This window comes from Hippopotamus amphibius, chromosome 4 (assembly GCF_030028045.1).
Source record: "Hippopotamus amphibius kiboko isolate mHipAmp2 chromosome 4, mHipAmp2.hap2, whole genome shotgun sequence".
NCBI lineage: Eukaryota > Metazoa > Chordata > Mammalia > Artiodactyla > Hippopotamidae > Hippopotamus > Hippopotamus amphibius.
This window is the reverse complement of record NC_080189.1, coordinates 6,274,197-6,288,816: the sequence shown is the minus strand read 5'-3', so window position 1 is coordinate 6,288,816 and position 14,620 is coordinate 6,274,197. Positions and strand designations below refer to the sequence as shown.

Here is a 14,620-nt window from a genome sequence, read left to right as displayed (position 1 = left end):
TAAGAGAAAAGAAAGGAAGAAGAAAGAAAGAAAGAAAGAAAGAAAGAAAGAAAGAAAGAAAGAAAGAAAGAAAGAAAGAAAGAAAGAAAGAAAGAAAGAGAAAGAAAGAAAAAGAGAAAAAAGAAAGGAAGGAAGGAAGGGAGAAAGAAAGAAAGAGAGAGAGAGAAAGGGACTTCTGCGGTGGCACAGTGGTTAAGAATCTGACTACCAATGCAGGGGACACGGGTTTGATTGCTGGTAAGGGAAGATCCCACATGCCAATGAGCAACTAAGCCCATGCGCCACAACTACTGAGCCCACATGCTGCAATGACTGGAGCCCGCTCGCCTAGAGTCCATGCTCTGAAACAAGAAAAGCCACTGCACAGAGAAGCCCGCGTACCACAACAAAGAGTAGCCCCTGCTCGCTACAAACTGTAGAAAGCCCACACACAGCAACAAAGACCCAACACAGCCATAAATAATTAATTAATTAATTAATTAATTAATTAATGAAAAGGAAGGAAGGAAAGGAGGGAGAGGAAGATGAAGGGAAGGAAGAAAGGGAGGAGGGAGGGAGGGTATGATCTCATTCCATGTCTCACATGGTTCTGTAAAAGCCCACAGATCAGTTATAGAAAACCTTAGTAGGTAAAAAGATTCTAAGTATGTGAGAGTTATGAACAGAAGGAAATCAGAAAAAGGAGTTTTTACACCTGGGGCAGAGAGCAGAACGAAGATTGAGTCTTATTGGGACCTTGTTTCCATATGATACATAACTCTCATTTAACTCCATGTGTATCAACGCACCATGTGTATCAACAAAGGGAGACTGCATTCTTTGTGCACAAAATTATTTCATTTTTTTATGGTTGTTTCTGTTTATTCAGCATTGGGGAAAACGTGACAATACTTGTTCACTGAACTGAGGACCCTGGAGTGGGAAGAGTGGGTGAGGGTGGTGAGGAGAGGGGGAGCGGCCAAAGGAAGCACGTGTGACACACAGGGCAGTGAGGGGCCCTGGGCCACTCCAGGGGGACATGCAGGCTCCAGGCAAGGTCTCTGGCTTCTCACAGGACAACAACAGCCTGGCTCTTCTCCTTGGAGGGGGAGGGAGGCGCTGAATTCTCCCCCAACAGCTTCCTCTCTGATCCTTCCTCATCCTGAAAAAAAAAAAGAGAAAAACCAATTTGGGGGCGGAAAAGGATGGGAGAGAGTTAGCTTCATGGAACTGGAAATCAGACAAAGGAAAGAAGGAGGGAAGGAAACGATGACAGAGGAAGGGGAGCTAGACAAGATGTAGGACAGAAAAGAGGGGAATGTGTGAAAATGAGAGCAAAGAAGGACAAGGGGAGGCAGAAGGCAGAAGTCAACCCAGGACACAGTGATGGGGTCAGGTTCCCCAGACACTGAAGGGCAGAGCCGAGCCCGGGAAAGAGCTGAGTGAGGGGAAGCATGACCACTGCTCAGCAGCGTTCCTGCGCCGATGTCCTTCCCATCCCTGGAGCCTCAACAACCAGACCCTCTCTTTCCCTAGTGCCTCTCTAACAGCTTACCAGGGCCCGGGAGCTCTGGCCACAGAAGTTTCGAAGGCCCACGCCCAGGGAAGCCAAGGATACAATGACCTGCAGGACACAGACAGCCAGGAGCAGAGCACGGATTCCTAGGAACAAATCCTGAAGATAAAGGAAGAAAAAAATTACCGTCAGGAGTCTGCTCCTCTGATTCTGCTGTTACTGTCATCTTGCTACCCCAGGAGGGATCAGAGTCTGACAGCCTAGCTACTTCCCGCCAAAACAGATTGCATTTTCCAACTATGGGGGCAGCTACAGATTCCACCCCGTTTGCTTGTCTGCAGTGTGAACTTCTGCCCCTGTGAAGAGGTGGGGTCTACTGCTCCAACCCCCTAGAATCTGGAAGTGCCTGGGAAGTGCTTCAATCAACAAAATGCAGTGGAAGTGACACTAGACCAGTTGTGGGGTAGCCCTTAATTGGCCTGGCAGCTTCCATCTCCTACCTCTTGAAAAGCTCACAGTGGGATGCTCTCTGTTGGAACCTGGTTGCTGGGCTACAAGAAGCCCAAGCCACATGGAGAAGCCGTTGTAGGCTCCCTGGCTGATGGCCCCAGCTGAGCTCCCTGCCCTGTAAATGCACCATCTTGGTGGTCCAGCCCAGCCGAGCTCTTGGATGACGTCACCCCCCATTGACATCTGACTGCAACTGCAGTCAGAGAAAACCCAAGTGAGGACTGCCCATGTGAGCCTAGTCAACCCACAGAATGTGAGAAATAATGATAAATTGCAGTACTCTAAATATATGCAGTTTGTTGTATGTTAACTGAATCTCAGTAAAAGTTCTTTGAAAAACAATTTTTTTAAAACATTAACATTATGGGAACAAGTGAACCTGTAGGGGAATTCTTTGCACTCTATTTACAATTTTTCTATAAGTCTGAAATTATTTCAAAATAAAAGATTTTTTTTAAAGAAAAAAAACTGCAGTGTTAAGCCAGCACATTTTGGGGTGGTGTGTTATGCAGCAATAGAAAACTGATAACAGCCACACACCAGAAAAGACGGAAGGGTGGTTCCTGACATCCTCACTTCAGTGTCTCCTCTTTGCTCCTCATCCCCTTTGATTCAGGGAATGTTCATGCCACGAGCACCTGAAAGTGTCTTCAGCTTACATTAAAACCTCCTGAACCAAAGACCTCAGATGAGGTCCAAGCTGAGGAGCCTACGTCTCTGCCCTCCGGTGCCCCAATTCCCCAATTCACAACTGTGATGCATCCCTGGAAGACTGACTCTCCTTTCTCACCATTAGCATTTGCATGTGGTTTCTGCAGTTCTCCTCCCTCCATGATGAATAGGAACTGCTTCCTCTCCTCCGTCGATACCAAGGGGTGGGGGTGGCAGGGACTAAGGGATCACACACGGAGCTGATGTCGTAGAAGCCATCAGGTTGCCAGGTTAAGCTATTCACACAGAAGACAACAGCGGCCACAGCCGTGGCGATGCCAGCCAGGGTGAGCAGACCTGATACGCAGCCCTAGAAGAGAGACGTTCAGGCTGCAGACTCCCTCTATGGATGGCAGAGCCGTGGGGTCCCAGCCTCAAACCAGTCTCCTCTTCCTCCAGTTTCCTGGCCCAGGAAACCCTCCCTTCAGGAAAGATCTTAGCATATTGGAAACCAAAGAGGAGAAGACAGAAAAATAGGATAGAAAAACAGAGACATAGGAGGGGCAGAGGTGGGGCAAAGAGGACGCCCAGACTCACTGAAACTTTGCCCCGGTGCTTCTCATGGACAATGGCCCCAACTCCTGCTGCAATGGCCTAGGAAGAGAAGACACCAGAAAAGTCCTCCAACTGACTGTCCTGAAACAATCTCCCATCACACTCCTCCCAACAGGCCCCAGAACAGCCAATCTCAAGCAGGATCCAAGGCACAGGCCAAGAAACCTAGCAGATGGGCAAGACTCCACTTACAACAGCCCCACTCTCCCCAGCCTTGCCTTAAAGAGGAAAACGAATGGTGGAAGGGTTTTGCCCTTCCCCTAAGGCAGTCCCCTCATAATATACGGCATTTGGACTCTGGGTCTATGGTCTCTTCCCCAAATCCTTGACCCAGTGCCAAAGGAACTCTCTCCTTGTCTGTAACCACTTGCCTCCCACGGAGCTCGCCACCCCTTTCTTACTCACCACAAACCCTGCCCAGAAGGCACAGCCTGAGGCACGCAGCTGAATCCAGGGCCCCAAGTAGAGAAGCCCTCCAAGAGCACAGCTCGTAGCCCCCAGCAATACCTGGGTCACCTGCAAGAGATGGGGAAAGCCACACCCCTTCCCATGAGCCTGTGCTCCATGGCCCGAGCTCCCCGGGGGTGGCTTTCCTCTCCTCTTCCTCTGCCCGGACTTCTCCACAGTTCTGATTCTGGAAGGTCTGTTCCCTTCACATCCATGAAGTAGCACGTGCCAGTTCTCCCTCCTCCCTCTGACTTGCCAGCCTTTTCTCCTTCATTCTTTCCTAAATCCCACACTTTGTCATCCCACCGGACGATTCCTGCTTTTTTTCCTCCTCTTTTTCCCTTGGGAAGCCCATCATCCTGTCCAGGATGGGCCACAATGACCTCCTTCAAGAAAGGCCAGGGGTTAGCTGACAGCCTGCAGTGGTCAGAGCCTTCAGGGTCCCCTCATCTTTCAGGCCAAGGGCACACTCTTTGGGGATGGCTGCCCAGCCAATGATCAAGCAAGGCGGTGGTTCGAGGGCCGTCTCTAGCTAACATGGAACTCCTGCTATGGGCAGTCTCTGCCCCCAAGCTGCCCACTGGACCGGCCCAGACCTTGTCAGCCCTGCATCATGATCTGCTGTCTCCCCTGCCCAGTCCCACTCCTGCCCTTTTCATTGCATGGATGTCACACCCCAGTAAACCTTTTGCACATGCAACTCCCACTCGGCACTACTTCCTGGAGGGTCCAACTATCACAGCCTCTTGGATGTCACCACCTACGTGTCCTGCCAGCCTCTCAGATTCATCACGTTCAAATTCCAAACCCCACCCATACCACCCCCAGTGTCTGCCTCACTGACTTCCAGGGCTCCAATCTTCCAGTCACCCTCACTCCAAACCTCACATCTTCCCAGAATCCTCTCCTCCCCTGTACCCAACCTCCACTCACTCCCCAGTCATGGCCACCCCATCCACAAAGGATTTGGACTCCTCTCTTTCCTCCTCATTTCTGCTGTGACCTCGCAGGTGCAGACCCTCCATACTTCTAACCTGGACACCTCCTGGCTGTGAGGCTGCCTGAAGCTTGGGCACCTGCTCAGAATGCCTCCACGGCCTTGCCACCATCGAAGCTGATTCAGGACTTTGTCACCTCACTTTGTCACTCAAGGGTCTCAGCAGTATGGCTCTGGTCTGCATTTCCAATCTAATCAGCCATGAGTCCCATTCTTTTTACCCTGACAGAACTTGTCTTATGCTTTCTGGCTTCTTTGCCCTCATTCTTGCCATTCTCTTTACCTGAAATTCCTTTTCTTCCATCTTCCCCCTCTACCTGTCTGAACACATTGCTTCTCCATGCAAGGTCTGGCTCAGATGCCAGCCCCTGCAGGATGCTCTCCTGCCTCCCAAGGATGTCACCTGACCTGCTTTTAATTCTAGGCATTTGTGTAGTTGCCTGATCCCTTCTGACGGATGCTGAGTACCTTCAGGTTATCGCCTAGGGATTCTCTCTGACGTCGTCCCCCAAAGTGCCTATCACATTGCCTGGCATACGCAGGCCCTCCATCCATGTGGGTTCAATTAACTCTAATTAACAGCCTCCAGGGATCCTCCTACCCACCCCCACCCCCCCACCTCTGGATAGGACTGCTCACGTTGCACCAAAGGTGACATCTACTATTCCTTTCCGTCTAAATCTCTGTGGCAAAACTTCCCAAACATTCTTTTCCCAAACAGGATGGAATACGAACAGTGAGTTTTCATGGGGTTTCAAACCACTTTCCCTTTCCACATCGTACTGAAGGAGTGTTACCCTCCTCTGCTTGTTAACCCACCTCTGTGTCGCCTTGCCAACCCACCTCTTACCCCGAGTGGCAGCTGTCCATAGCTTATCCTGGCCTTGGCAGGACGGTGAGACAGGCGCTCCAAAAGGGAACTCCCAGCCTTTAGTAGCTGTGCCAAAGCGGATTCCTGGTGGATGTGGATGTCAATGTGGGTGGGCTGAGACAGCGTAGAGGCCACATCGACTCCATTCACAGTCAGCGTGTTTTGGGTCATCCTGTCTGCTGGAGAGATGTACAGAAGTGAGGTCTGAGAACTAAGTAAGGGGAAAGGAATACACTGCATGAGTGCAGGGAGAGAAAACCAGTCTTTGAGTCAAGTCAAGTCAAGTCAAGTCATGGCATGCGGGATCTTAGTTCCCTAACCAGGGATCAAACCCACGTCCCCTGACTTGGAGGCGCAGAGTCTTAACCACTGGACCACCAAGAAAGTCCCTGTCACAATGACCTTAATCTGGGATGCAAATCTGAATCACCTCTAGAGTTTTCACCATATATACTCTTTGACCTCATCCCAAAATGGTCAGGTACAGTTTGTCTGGGTCTTGGGATTGACAAAGAGAGGAATCTAAATGATTTTAGCAATGTAGTATATGGATTTACACATAACACTTTCATATGGTTTAAAAAAAAAATCAAAAGATAAAAAAGGGTATACTGCTAAAACCCTCTCTCCTACCATTCTCTCTTAGCTAGCTAGTTGCCTTCCAGGTGGAAAAATATTATCATTTTCTAACATAGCCTATGATGACTTTGTTAGGGGAAACACTGACTGAAACCACCCGCCCTGGCCAAGCACCCTAACCACCTGCTTGAGTTATCTTACAACAGAAGGTCCTGGTAAGGAACGTGGAACTAACAAGCTACCACCAACCAGAAGAATACGGGAAAGGTCAAAAGGAGAGAGGAGACTCCAGTCCACATGTCCTTCCAACCTCCCAGAATCCTCCTCGCTGGAATCCATCTTGGCTGAGCGATGCGTGTGCCACCAGGAAGGACCCTGAGTCAGAATGATTGGCCAGAGACAACCTGGAAACTAACCCCATCACCATAAAACCCAAGACTGTGAGCCACGTGGCTCACAGTCCTCCCGGGCTCCCTCACCCTCCTGCTCTCCGTCCGGGCACCCCTTCCCAGTAAAGTTTCTTGCTTCATCAGCACACGTGTCTCCTCAGACAATTCATTCCTGAGTGTTAGACAAGAGCCCACTCTCGGGCCCTGGAAGGAGGTCCTCCTTCCTGCAATAACTTTTTTGCATATAAAAACATGTAAAAATTTTCTTTTTCTCCCCCTTTTCCCACAAATGGCAGGATAACACGCACAGTTTCTACACAATGGTTTGTTCACAGAACCATCTTTTAAAAATAATCCTACATCAGTCCATAAAATGCCTCCTCACTCGTTTGTATGGTTGCATAGTATTCCATTGTATAAATGCATCATATTTTTTTTAAGTAAGCCTTCCCTTATTGATAGACCTTTATTTTTTTTTCTTACAAGCAATGTGGAATGAGCAGGTCAATGGGAATGTGTATTTGTAATTTTAATAGATATTTCCCTCCATGGAGCTACTTGCATGCAATTCTCATGCAAGGGCAACTCCAAGAGTGTCTACTGCCCCTCCCAAGGCCAGCAGAATGTGTCAGCAAACTTTTTAATCTTTTTTGAATGTCTGTTGGAAAAATGTCATTCCGTTGTAGATTTTAATAATTTTTAGTCAATAAAATGCCCCCCTTTTAGTTGTGTATCTCAATGATTTTTAACAAACGTGTATATATGTGCAACCGTGACTACAGTCAAGATACAGAACATTTCTATGTTTCAAAAAGTTCCTTAATGTCCCCTCCCAGGAACCGTTCCAGCCCTTGACCCCAGGCAACCATCAATCTGCTTTCTGTGACTAATCCAGTATCATTAATTCTCTTAATTATGAGTGAGGTTGATCATCTTTTCATATATTTAAGAGCCTTTTTTCCTCTTCTTTTGTGAGCTTTCCTTTCATAGCCTATGACCTCCTTGTTTTATTCTGTTTTGTTTTGATCTTTCTAGGAATTCTTCGTGCATTTGAAAAACTACCATCTGTGACATGAGTTCCAGACAGCGTTTTACAGTTTGTGATTTATTTTTGACTTTGCCTGTATTTTCACATAGTCAAAATTTTCAGTCTTTTTTATGTCTTCTGGGTTTTATATCATACTTCAAAAGGACTTTCCCACTTCAAGATTATAAAATAATAATTCTCCCATATTTTCTTCTAAGTGCTTTAATATTTTCAGTTTTCACATATAAATGTTGATCCATCTGAAATTTACCTTGTAAGTCGGAAAAAATGGATCCAAGTTGGTTTTGGTTTTGTTTTCTTCAGATGGTTAACTTCTGAAGAGTATGTTCTGTTTATGGAATACATCATCTATTTCCCACTGATTTCAAATGTGCCCCTAAGCAAAAATGAAATTCCTACAGGAATCCAAGCCTATCTTAGTCTTTATATTCTGCCCATCGGTGGATCTGATGAGTCATGCACCATTACCATAATTTTAATCATGAGTCTAGAGTTTGATATTCAGTTGAGCTATTTCATGCCCCCCCCCACCACGTTACTTTTTTCTTTCATGGCCACTTTTGCTAGATTTCTTCTCCTTTCGCACTTTAGCATCAGCTTGCCCAGCTCCAAAAGAAATCCTCTTAAGTCATTCTCCTGAGCGTCCCACTTATCACTGTTTAAATCATAATATTATTGATAACATTTCTAGTAACACCAGCAAGAACAATAAGCTTAAAGTCTTCCCTTCTGTATCATGTGAATGTTTCAGAGCAGTTTCACTCTTCACCTACCTGGTCTCCTGTGAAGTGTCAAGGACAGGTGTTTGATGAGTCTGCAGATGTGCAAGGAGGTTCAGACCTATTCACAGACACACACAGGAAACCTGGATTCCAGCCAGGTCTTCCTTGGGGCCCAGGAATCAGCATCATATTGCAGCCCAGAATGTGCCTTGGGCTCCAGCTGCCTCTTAACCCTCTGGGTACCACTGTTCCCCCCCTCGGCCCTGCCCCCAACTCCAGTCGCCAGATCAGCCCAGACTCCTGCCCTTCCTCTGAGCCAAGCCAGCCCCACGAATATCCCCTTTCACACTACCCTGACTCCAGGCTGCGGGGCTCTTCCCTGCTGCCCTGGACGCTCTTCTCTGCCAGGCTCCTCCCCAGCAGAGAAGCTGGGGAGAGAGGGCCAGGATCCCCGCTACACCCTGGGCCCTCGGCCTTTGCTACTGAAGGACCTCTCACCACGAAACCACCTGAACCTTAGCCACCCCAGCCCCAGAGTAAAGATAAGAGGCACTGGGGAGGCAGAGTCCAGCTGACTTGACCAGGATGGGCCCCCACCCTCCCCAGCCATTTTTCTAGGGTCGCATCCTCTATCTAAGGCATCTCGCCCTCCCAAGCAGGTCCTACGGAAACCAGGAATGGGGGGAGAATGGCATCCTGTGAGACGGGATGAGGGTTTTGGGGACGGGTCTTGGAGCCTCCTCAAGAGAAAGAGAGAGCCTGGGGTGCAATTCTCCTGGGAGGGGTTCACCTGAGCTGTGAGGGCCCTGCTTACCTGCTCTCCTCTGGGAGCCAGTGGCCGAGCGGAGCAGAGCTGGGAGGAGCTGCCCGGAGCAGAGGCACCAGCCAGTGGGTGGGAGAGAGCAGAAGGAAGGGGTGGAGTGCTGAGGGCCTGACCTTCAGCATCTTCACTTCCCAGAAAATAGCTGGGCCAAAGGGGCGCCTCTAGGGGGGTTTGGTCTTGAGTAGATAATCAGGCTGGCCGGAGAAGGCAGAGCGTGCACACACACACACGCACATACACACTGGTGTGTTCATACCTACTCAGACAACACACACACTGGGGTACACACAGCACAGGAAAGTCCTTGTTCAGAAAGCCCCTGCCCTGGTGGAGATGAGGGATTTTCCAGGACTGGTCAGGCTCTGCGGTCTCCTAGGCCACCCACCTGGCCCTGCGCTCTCCAGGGCATCGGAGCCCAGCGAGTCCCCCTGGCAGCTGGAAAACCCTGGAGGGGCCCTTTGCTCCAGCTGTGTGCTGGGAAGTTGCCTCATCCTTCCCTATCTGGCGCTCCACCAGCTCCCTCCCCTTTCTGCCCAGTTCTCAGCCCCACTCCGCTCTCCCCAGCCCTCCTATCACACGCGATCGACCGTCGACTCTCCATCCCTGAGGAAAGCAGGTGAGGCAGGCCCTCAGTCCAGGCAGCCCTTTCCCTGAGACCCTTCTCACAGAACCCCTCCCCAGAGGAGCCCCCACCCTGCCTCCTCACAGGCCCCCCAGAACTTGCTGGGGAGGGAGGGACAGACCACCCACCATGTAGAGGATGTGCCTCCTGGAAGGTGGTGGCAGTGGAAGCCGCGTACATCCCAGTCCCCTTTTGATGCCAAGTCATCCTGGCCTTTGGCCTCCATCTCCACCCACAACTTCATGCAGAGCGATGGGGGCCAGTCTGAACAGGCAGCGCAGGGCTGAGTAGCCATTAGTGAAGAGGGAAATCTTTAGGGGCTGTGGGGGGGTCCCCGGGCTCAGCCAGGAAGCAGCTGCCTCCAAAGAGGTTCAACAGGCAGCCTGAAGGCTCTGGAGGGGAAGAGGCAGAGGGAAGAGCCAGGGTGGGGGCCATGGTCGCACAAGCAGGCTGGGAGCAGAAACAGGAGAGGTGAGGACTCCAGGGAACTGCTTGGTCCAGACCCTGAGGCCACGGGAGGAGGATCTGGGGTAAAGGGGGAGGCTGAGGGGTGGCCACAGCATCAGTAGACTCAGGCTCCCTCACACGACACCCCTCAAGGCAGGTCCCAGATGCTGCTCTGTGACGGGGGCCTCTGCCTGTTCCCATGGAATCTGTGCAAACCTCCTGCTGACTCTTCCCCCCGATGCCCCCTTCCTCCTTCCCAGGGCACTGTCCACAGGCATGGGGACGGCAAATGATGGGGAGGTGGCCCCCGGGGCTCCCCAGCCCACCTGCATCAAGGTGCACATCCACCAGGAGTCGGCTCTGGCCAAGCTCCTGCTGAGCGGGTGCTCCCTGCTGCAGCCCCTCGTGCCCGCGCCCCATGCCGCCTCCCGGGCCCTGGGCCGCCGCCGGCTGCTGGTGGCCTCCTGGGTGAGTAGGGCTGCCTGCCTTGCAGGGCGTGGACGGGCGCCCCCCGGGCTCCTTGGACTGGGAAGGGGAAGCCCCCTCCTCTTGCTGGGCCCTCTCCCAGCCAGCCTCTCTGATGGGAAGCTGCTGCAGTCTTCTGTTCTTACTAGAGATCAAGTTCTGGCTTTTCCCTCACTTACTGGCCTCTCAATAAAAGCTGTAGGTAGCGTGGGCTGTGGGTTGAGGGTTGCAAAAGAGCCCCTGACCATTTACAGTCCCAGCTGGTGGAACCCTGAGTTCATCCTCTCCCCTCGCCAGACCCAGTGTGGGCTAGTTCTCCCCTCCTTCTGTCCCCTCCTGTCCTCCCCCTCCCTTCCTCTCTCCTCTCTCTCTTTCCCTTTCAGGGGCTTCTAACCTTCACTACACAAGTGGCAGGTCCTCAAAGCTGCCCTGAGACTTAGGTGCAGAGGGTTGCTCCTGGGCCCGGGAACCTGGGATCTGGGTTCTTAGGCTTTTCTTCTTTCAGGTGGTGCAGATGGTGCTGGGGGTGTTGAGTGGGGTCCTGGGAGGATTCCTCTACATCTTCTTCTCCACCAACCTGCGTGACTCAGGAGCTCCCATCTGGACAGGGGCTGTGGTGAGTGGGGAGGGAGGACCGTGGGCAGAGGGACCCCCTTTCAGAGATGAGAGACCACCGCCATCGACCCCATCAGAACGTCCTGTTAGCAGCTGAAAAGACTCCCAGCTCTCTAGGCTGATGCCCAGCTTCTACAGACAGATGGGAAACTCGCTGAGCTAAGGGCTAGGAGGGCCACGGTCCCTGGGCAGGTCCCCTGGGTCCCTGCACCGGGCTTCTCCCACCACTTCTCCCACCTTCAACAGCAGATCAGCTAAGGATCTAGGACAGGGCTCATCTCCAGATGCTTGCATTGAGATGGAGAGGCAGAATGTGCTGGAGGGTGTGTACAAGGAAGGCACGCCTCCCGGTGGTTTCCCATCTCCCCTGGCAGGTCCTGCACAGGGGGTCCGGGGGGATCACTGGACAACAGCAGTTATGTCAGCAGGAGATGAGTGGGCAGGTCACGGCAGGATGGACGCGCCCACTGTCCTGCCCACACTCACAGAACAACAGCAAAACCCACGGATTTCTTGAGAGGAGTCAAAAGTAATCATCCTCTTCCACCCCATGGGAAAAAAACACTGAGATTAGCTACAGAATTGCCAAAGAGGATTCAGATACAACTTTCCCCCCGATTGACCAGACTTCCTGTCCTGGAAGGCCCACTGTGTGGGAGGCTGAGCGCAGCTGGAACCGGAGCCCACCCCCACCCCCACCTCAGTCCATCCTGTACTGAGAGCTCCTCCAACAACCTGGACCTTCCACCCCACCGCCCTGGAGCTTTCATAAAGCACCTGGTGTTGCTTAAAAGAGAGGTTTTAGAGAAGGGAAGGAGGGCTCATACCTGGCTTGACCACAAAGCACTTTTCCACGTCCCTAAAATAGAGGGTCTGCAGCCTCGGGAGTTTAATTCAGGCCTCAATACCCTCCCTGTTATCTTCCAGACAACAGAGCTCAGCTCAAAACCTCGGGTCCACGCGGAGGGTTGTGGGGAAGGGCCAGCCAGATGGTTGGCTTTGTCTGTGGGAGTTGTGGAGGGAAAAAGAAGTAGGCTGCTGGCGGGGGGGTGGGGGGGGGTCCTCCCACGTCCTGCGCTACCCCTGCCCCTTCCATCTCTCCCCAGGCTGTGCTGGCTGGAGCTGTCGCCTTCATTTACGAGAAACGAGGTGGCACCTACTGGGTGAGTTCGGGGAGAGGTTGACGCCAGGCCCAGAAGCTGGAGGCCACCCCAAGCCTCCTGCCCATCACACACCCTCTCCACTGGGCCTCCCCCTCTCTGTCCCGGGCTGGGCTCCAGAGAGACTGAGCCTCCAAGGTCCGTCTCTGCCTCCCCTCCTCACCAGGCCCTGCTGAGGACCCTGCTCGCCCTGGCAGCTTTCTCCACGGCCACTGCGGCCATCATCATTGGGGCTACAAAGCTGTGGGAGTACAACAGCTACTTTTATTTCAATGGTATCTGTGACGTCTCCCCTCCCTGGAGCCCCACCGGGCCCCCCACCCCTTCGAGTCCAGACATTGGAAGGCTGCAGCTGTGCATCTCCTACGTGAAAATGCTGAAGGTAGCCGGGCCGGGGGAGGTGCCGCAGCTGGCGGTGGGCAGGGAGGGTCAGACAGTGGGCAAGCGTGAGGCCGTCCTTCCAAACGGGTGTGACGTGTTCCGCCCCAAGGGTGACTCCCATCACCACAGACGTGGCCTTGAACAGAATAGAAGCAGTTCCTGCGGTTGTGGGTGTTACACATTTGTGGGAAATACAAACACTGAAATCACAATAGATGAGCTAATATTGCAAATGTGTGAAGCGCTGCGAGGGCGTTAAATGCATGGTCAAGTCTCGGGGTTGACAGGGGTTTCTGGCCACTCTCTGCATGCTACCCCCAATGACCCCCCCACCCCCACACAGGGCTTCTTCTTCAGCCTCCCCTCACCCCAGAAGCTACAGACTTGGGGATGGGATGAATGCGGTAGAGAGTGGCCCTGTGCCATCTTGAGCTTGAAGACAGAACACAGATGGTCACAGTCACTCTGGGGCCTACAGCTTTGGTCCTCTGTCCCCAGGCCCTGCTCATAAGCATCAATGCCATGCTGTTAGGGGTCTGGGCTCTACTCCTTCTGGCATCTCTGGTCCCCCTGTGTCTATTCTGCTGGAGAAGATGCCGATCTAAGGAGGTGAGTCCCTAAAGCTCGTGTCTGTGTGTTGGTGGCTGCGGTGCTGTCCAAGGGAGACAGGAATGGAGTACAGATGGTTTGGGGAGGAGAAAAGGGTCATTACAATGAGTCTCAAGGGGCATCATTCCTGTCTTTCTACCCCAGTGGTGGCCCAGCCCAGAGACCCCCTGTTCCTGACCAAGTGGCACCCAGTCCAAAGACCCAAGGGAAGGACTTCCCTGGCAGTCCAGTGGTTGACTTCACCTTCCAATACAGGGAATGCAGGTTCAATCCCTGGTCAGGGAGCTAAGATCCCACATGATTTGCAGCCGAAAACCAAAACATAGAACAGAAGCAGTATTGTAACAAATTCAGTAAAGACTTTTAAAAAAAATTGGTCTACATCAAAAAAAAAATCTGAAAATAAGACCTTAGGGAGCCAGGGAAGTCCAAGTCCACGGGGGGATCTTGGAGCTTTTTGCATCAGGTACCGTGAGGCTGATGTTGGATCTTCTTGGCTCCAGAACTAAGTTACCCTGGAGGAGAGCACTTACATTTTCTTTCCCCCGTGGGCTGTCTCACCCCTCCTTTTCCCTTAGAAAAGAGACCTTCCCTTGGAAGAAACTGCTGACAGTAAGTGAAATCTAGCCCTGCTTCTCCGGAGGATCCATGCCTGGAACTCCGCCTGGACTGGGTGTCGCAGCCTCTGCCTCTTTGAAGAAGAACCAGCCAGGGAAGAGAGGCGCTCCTCTGGCCCCAGTTATCCTTCTGCCATGGCCAGAGCCACTGCCCTGCCCCACCAGCCATCATAGCTGCTCTGGTCCACGTCCTGCTCACCTTCACCATCCTGCCAGCTTCACGTCCCCTCTTGAGCAATGACGATAATAAACTCTTGTGTTGTTGCTCCCAGCTTCCTGCTTAGGGTATTTCTCTTGGCTGGAGGGAGGCAGAGGGGAATGAGCCAACAGCAAACCTATGAAGCTCCCCCTACTCCCAACAACGATCTGGGTCTAGAGTAGCCAGCCCTGAAAACAGACTCTCTTTGAGGCTGGTCCTGGGACTGTAGGTCCAAATTCCTGGGGATGAAGGATGAAAGGGATGGAGATTCTGAGCCCCGCTCCCTACAATTCAGACTTAAGAGGGTAAATACTTGACCATTTGAGAGCTGGATTTTTTATTTTGACTGTTGGGAAAT

The 14,620-nt window shown here is 52.0% G+C and overlaps 2 protein-coding genes across 6 annotated transcripts; one reads left to right on the top strand and one right to left on the bottom strand.

Annotated features, from left to right (window-relative positions):
• Positions 1–825: 825 nt before the first annotated feature.
• Positions 826–9,219, bottom strand: TMEM176B (transmembrane protein 176B). 5 transcript variants are annotated; one of them, XM_057730191.1, is made up of 8 exons: positions 9,139–9,219; positions 8,376–8,442; positions 5,566–5,765; positions 3,677–3,787; positions 3,254–3,310; positions 2,796–3,026; positions 1,535–1,654; positions 826–1,141 (listed from the first exon to the last, which is right to left on the bottom strand). In XM_057730191.1, exons 3-8 carry the CDS (start codon positions 5,755–5,757, stop codon positions 1,049–1,051), a joined length of 804 nt encoding a protein of 267 aa, XP_057586174.1. In that variant the 5' UTR covers positions 5,758–5,765; positions 8,376–8,442; positions 9,139–9,219; the 3' UTR covers positions 826–1,048. The 5 variants fall into 5 exon arrangements, with proteins under 5 accessions (XP_057586174.1, XP_057586176.1, XP_057586179.1 ...); XM_057730193.1 differs by having other exon boundaries at positions 5,566–5,762; XM_057730196.1 differs by lacking the exon at positions 3,677–3,787.
• A 470-nt stretch (positions 9,220–9,689) lies between these two features.
• TMEM176A (transmembrane protein 176A) lies at positions 9,690–14,334 on the top strand. The gene is made up of 7 exons (XM_057732676.1): positions 9,690–9,763; positions 10,477–10,684; positions 11,187–11,297; positions 12,403–12,459; positions 12,623–12,838; positions 13,336–13,446; positions 14,025–14,334. Exons 2-7 carry the CDS (start codon positions 10,493–10,495, stop codon positions 14,064–14,066), a joined length of 729 nt encoding a protein of 242 aa, XP_057588659.1. The 5' UTR covers positions 9,690–9,763; positions 10,477–10,492; the 3' UTR covers positions 14,067–14,334.
• The last annotated feature ends 286 nt before the right edge of the window (positions 14,335–14,620 follow it).

Bases quoted from the DNA above. Each gene is read 5' to 3' on its own strand.
- TMEM176A (XM_057732676.1), top strand. From the start codon at position 10,493: ATGGGGACGGCAAATGATGGGGAGGTGGCCCCCGGGGCTCCCCAGCCC. The intron at 11,298-12,402 runs GTGAGTGGGGAG...ATCTCTCCCCAG, and splicing joins CCATCTGGACAGGGGCTGTG to GCTGTGCTGGCTGGAGCTGT. The intron at 12,460-12,622 runs GTGAGTTCGGGG...CCTCCTCACCAG, and splicing joins AACGAGGTGGCACCTACTGG to GCCCTGCTGAGGACCCTGCT.
- TMEM176B (XM_057730191.1), bottom strand. From the start codon at position 5,757: ATGACCCAAAACACGCTGACTGTGAATGGAGTCGATGTGGCCTCTACG. The intron at 3,311-3,676 runs GTGAGTAAGAAA...TTCTCTTCCTAG, and splicing joins CCTTCTGGGCAGGGTTTGTG to GCCATTGCAGCAGGAGTTGG. The intron at 3,027-3,253 runs GTGAGTCTGGGC...TCTCTCTTCTAG, and splicing joins AGCACCGGGGCAAAGTTTCA to GGCTGCGTATCAGGTCTGCT.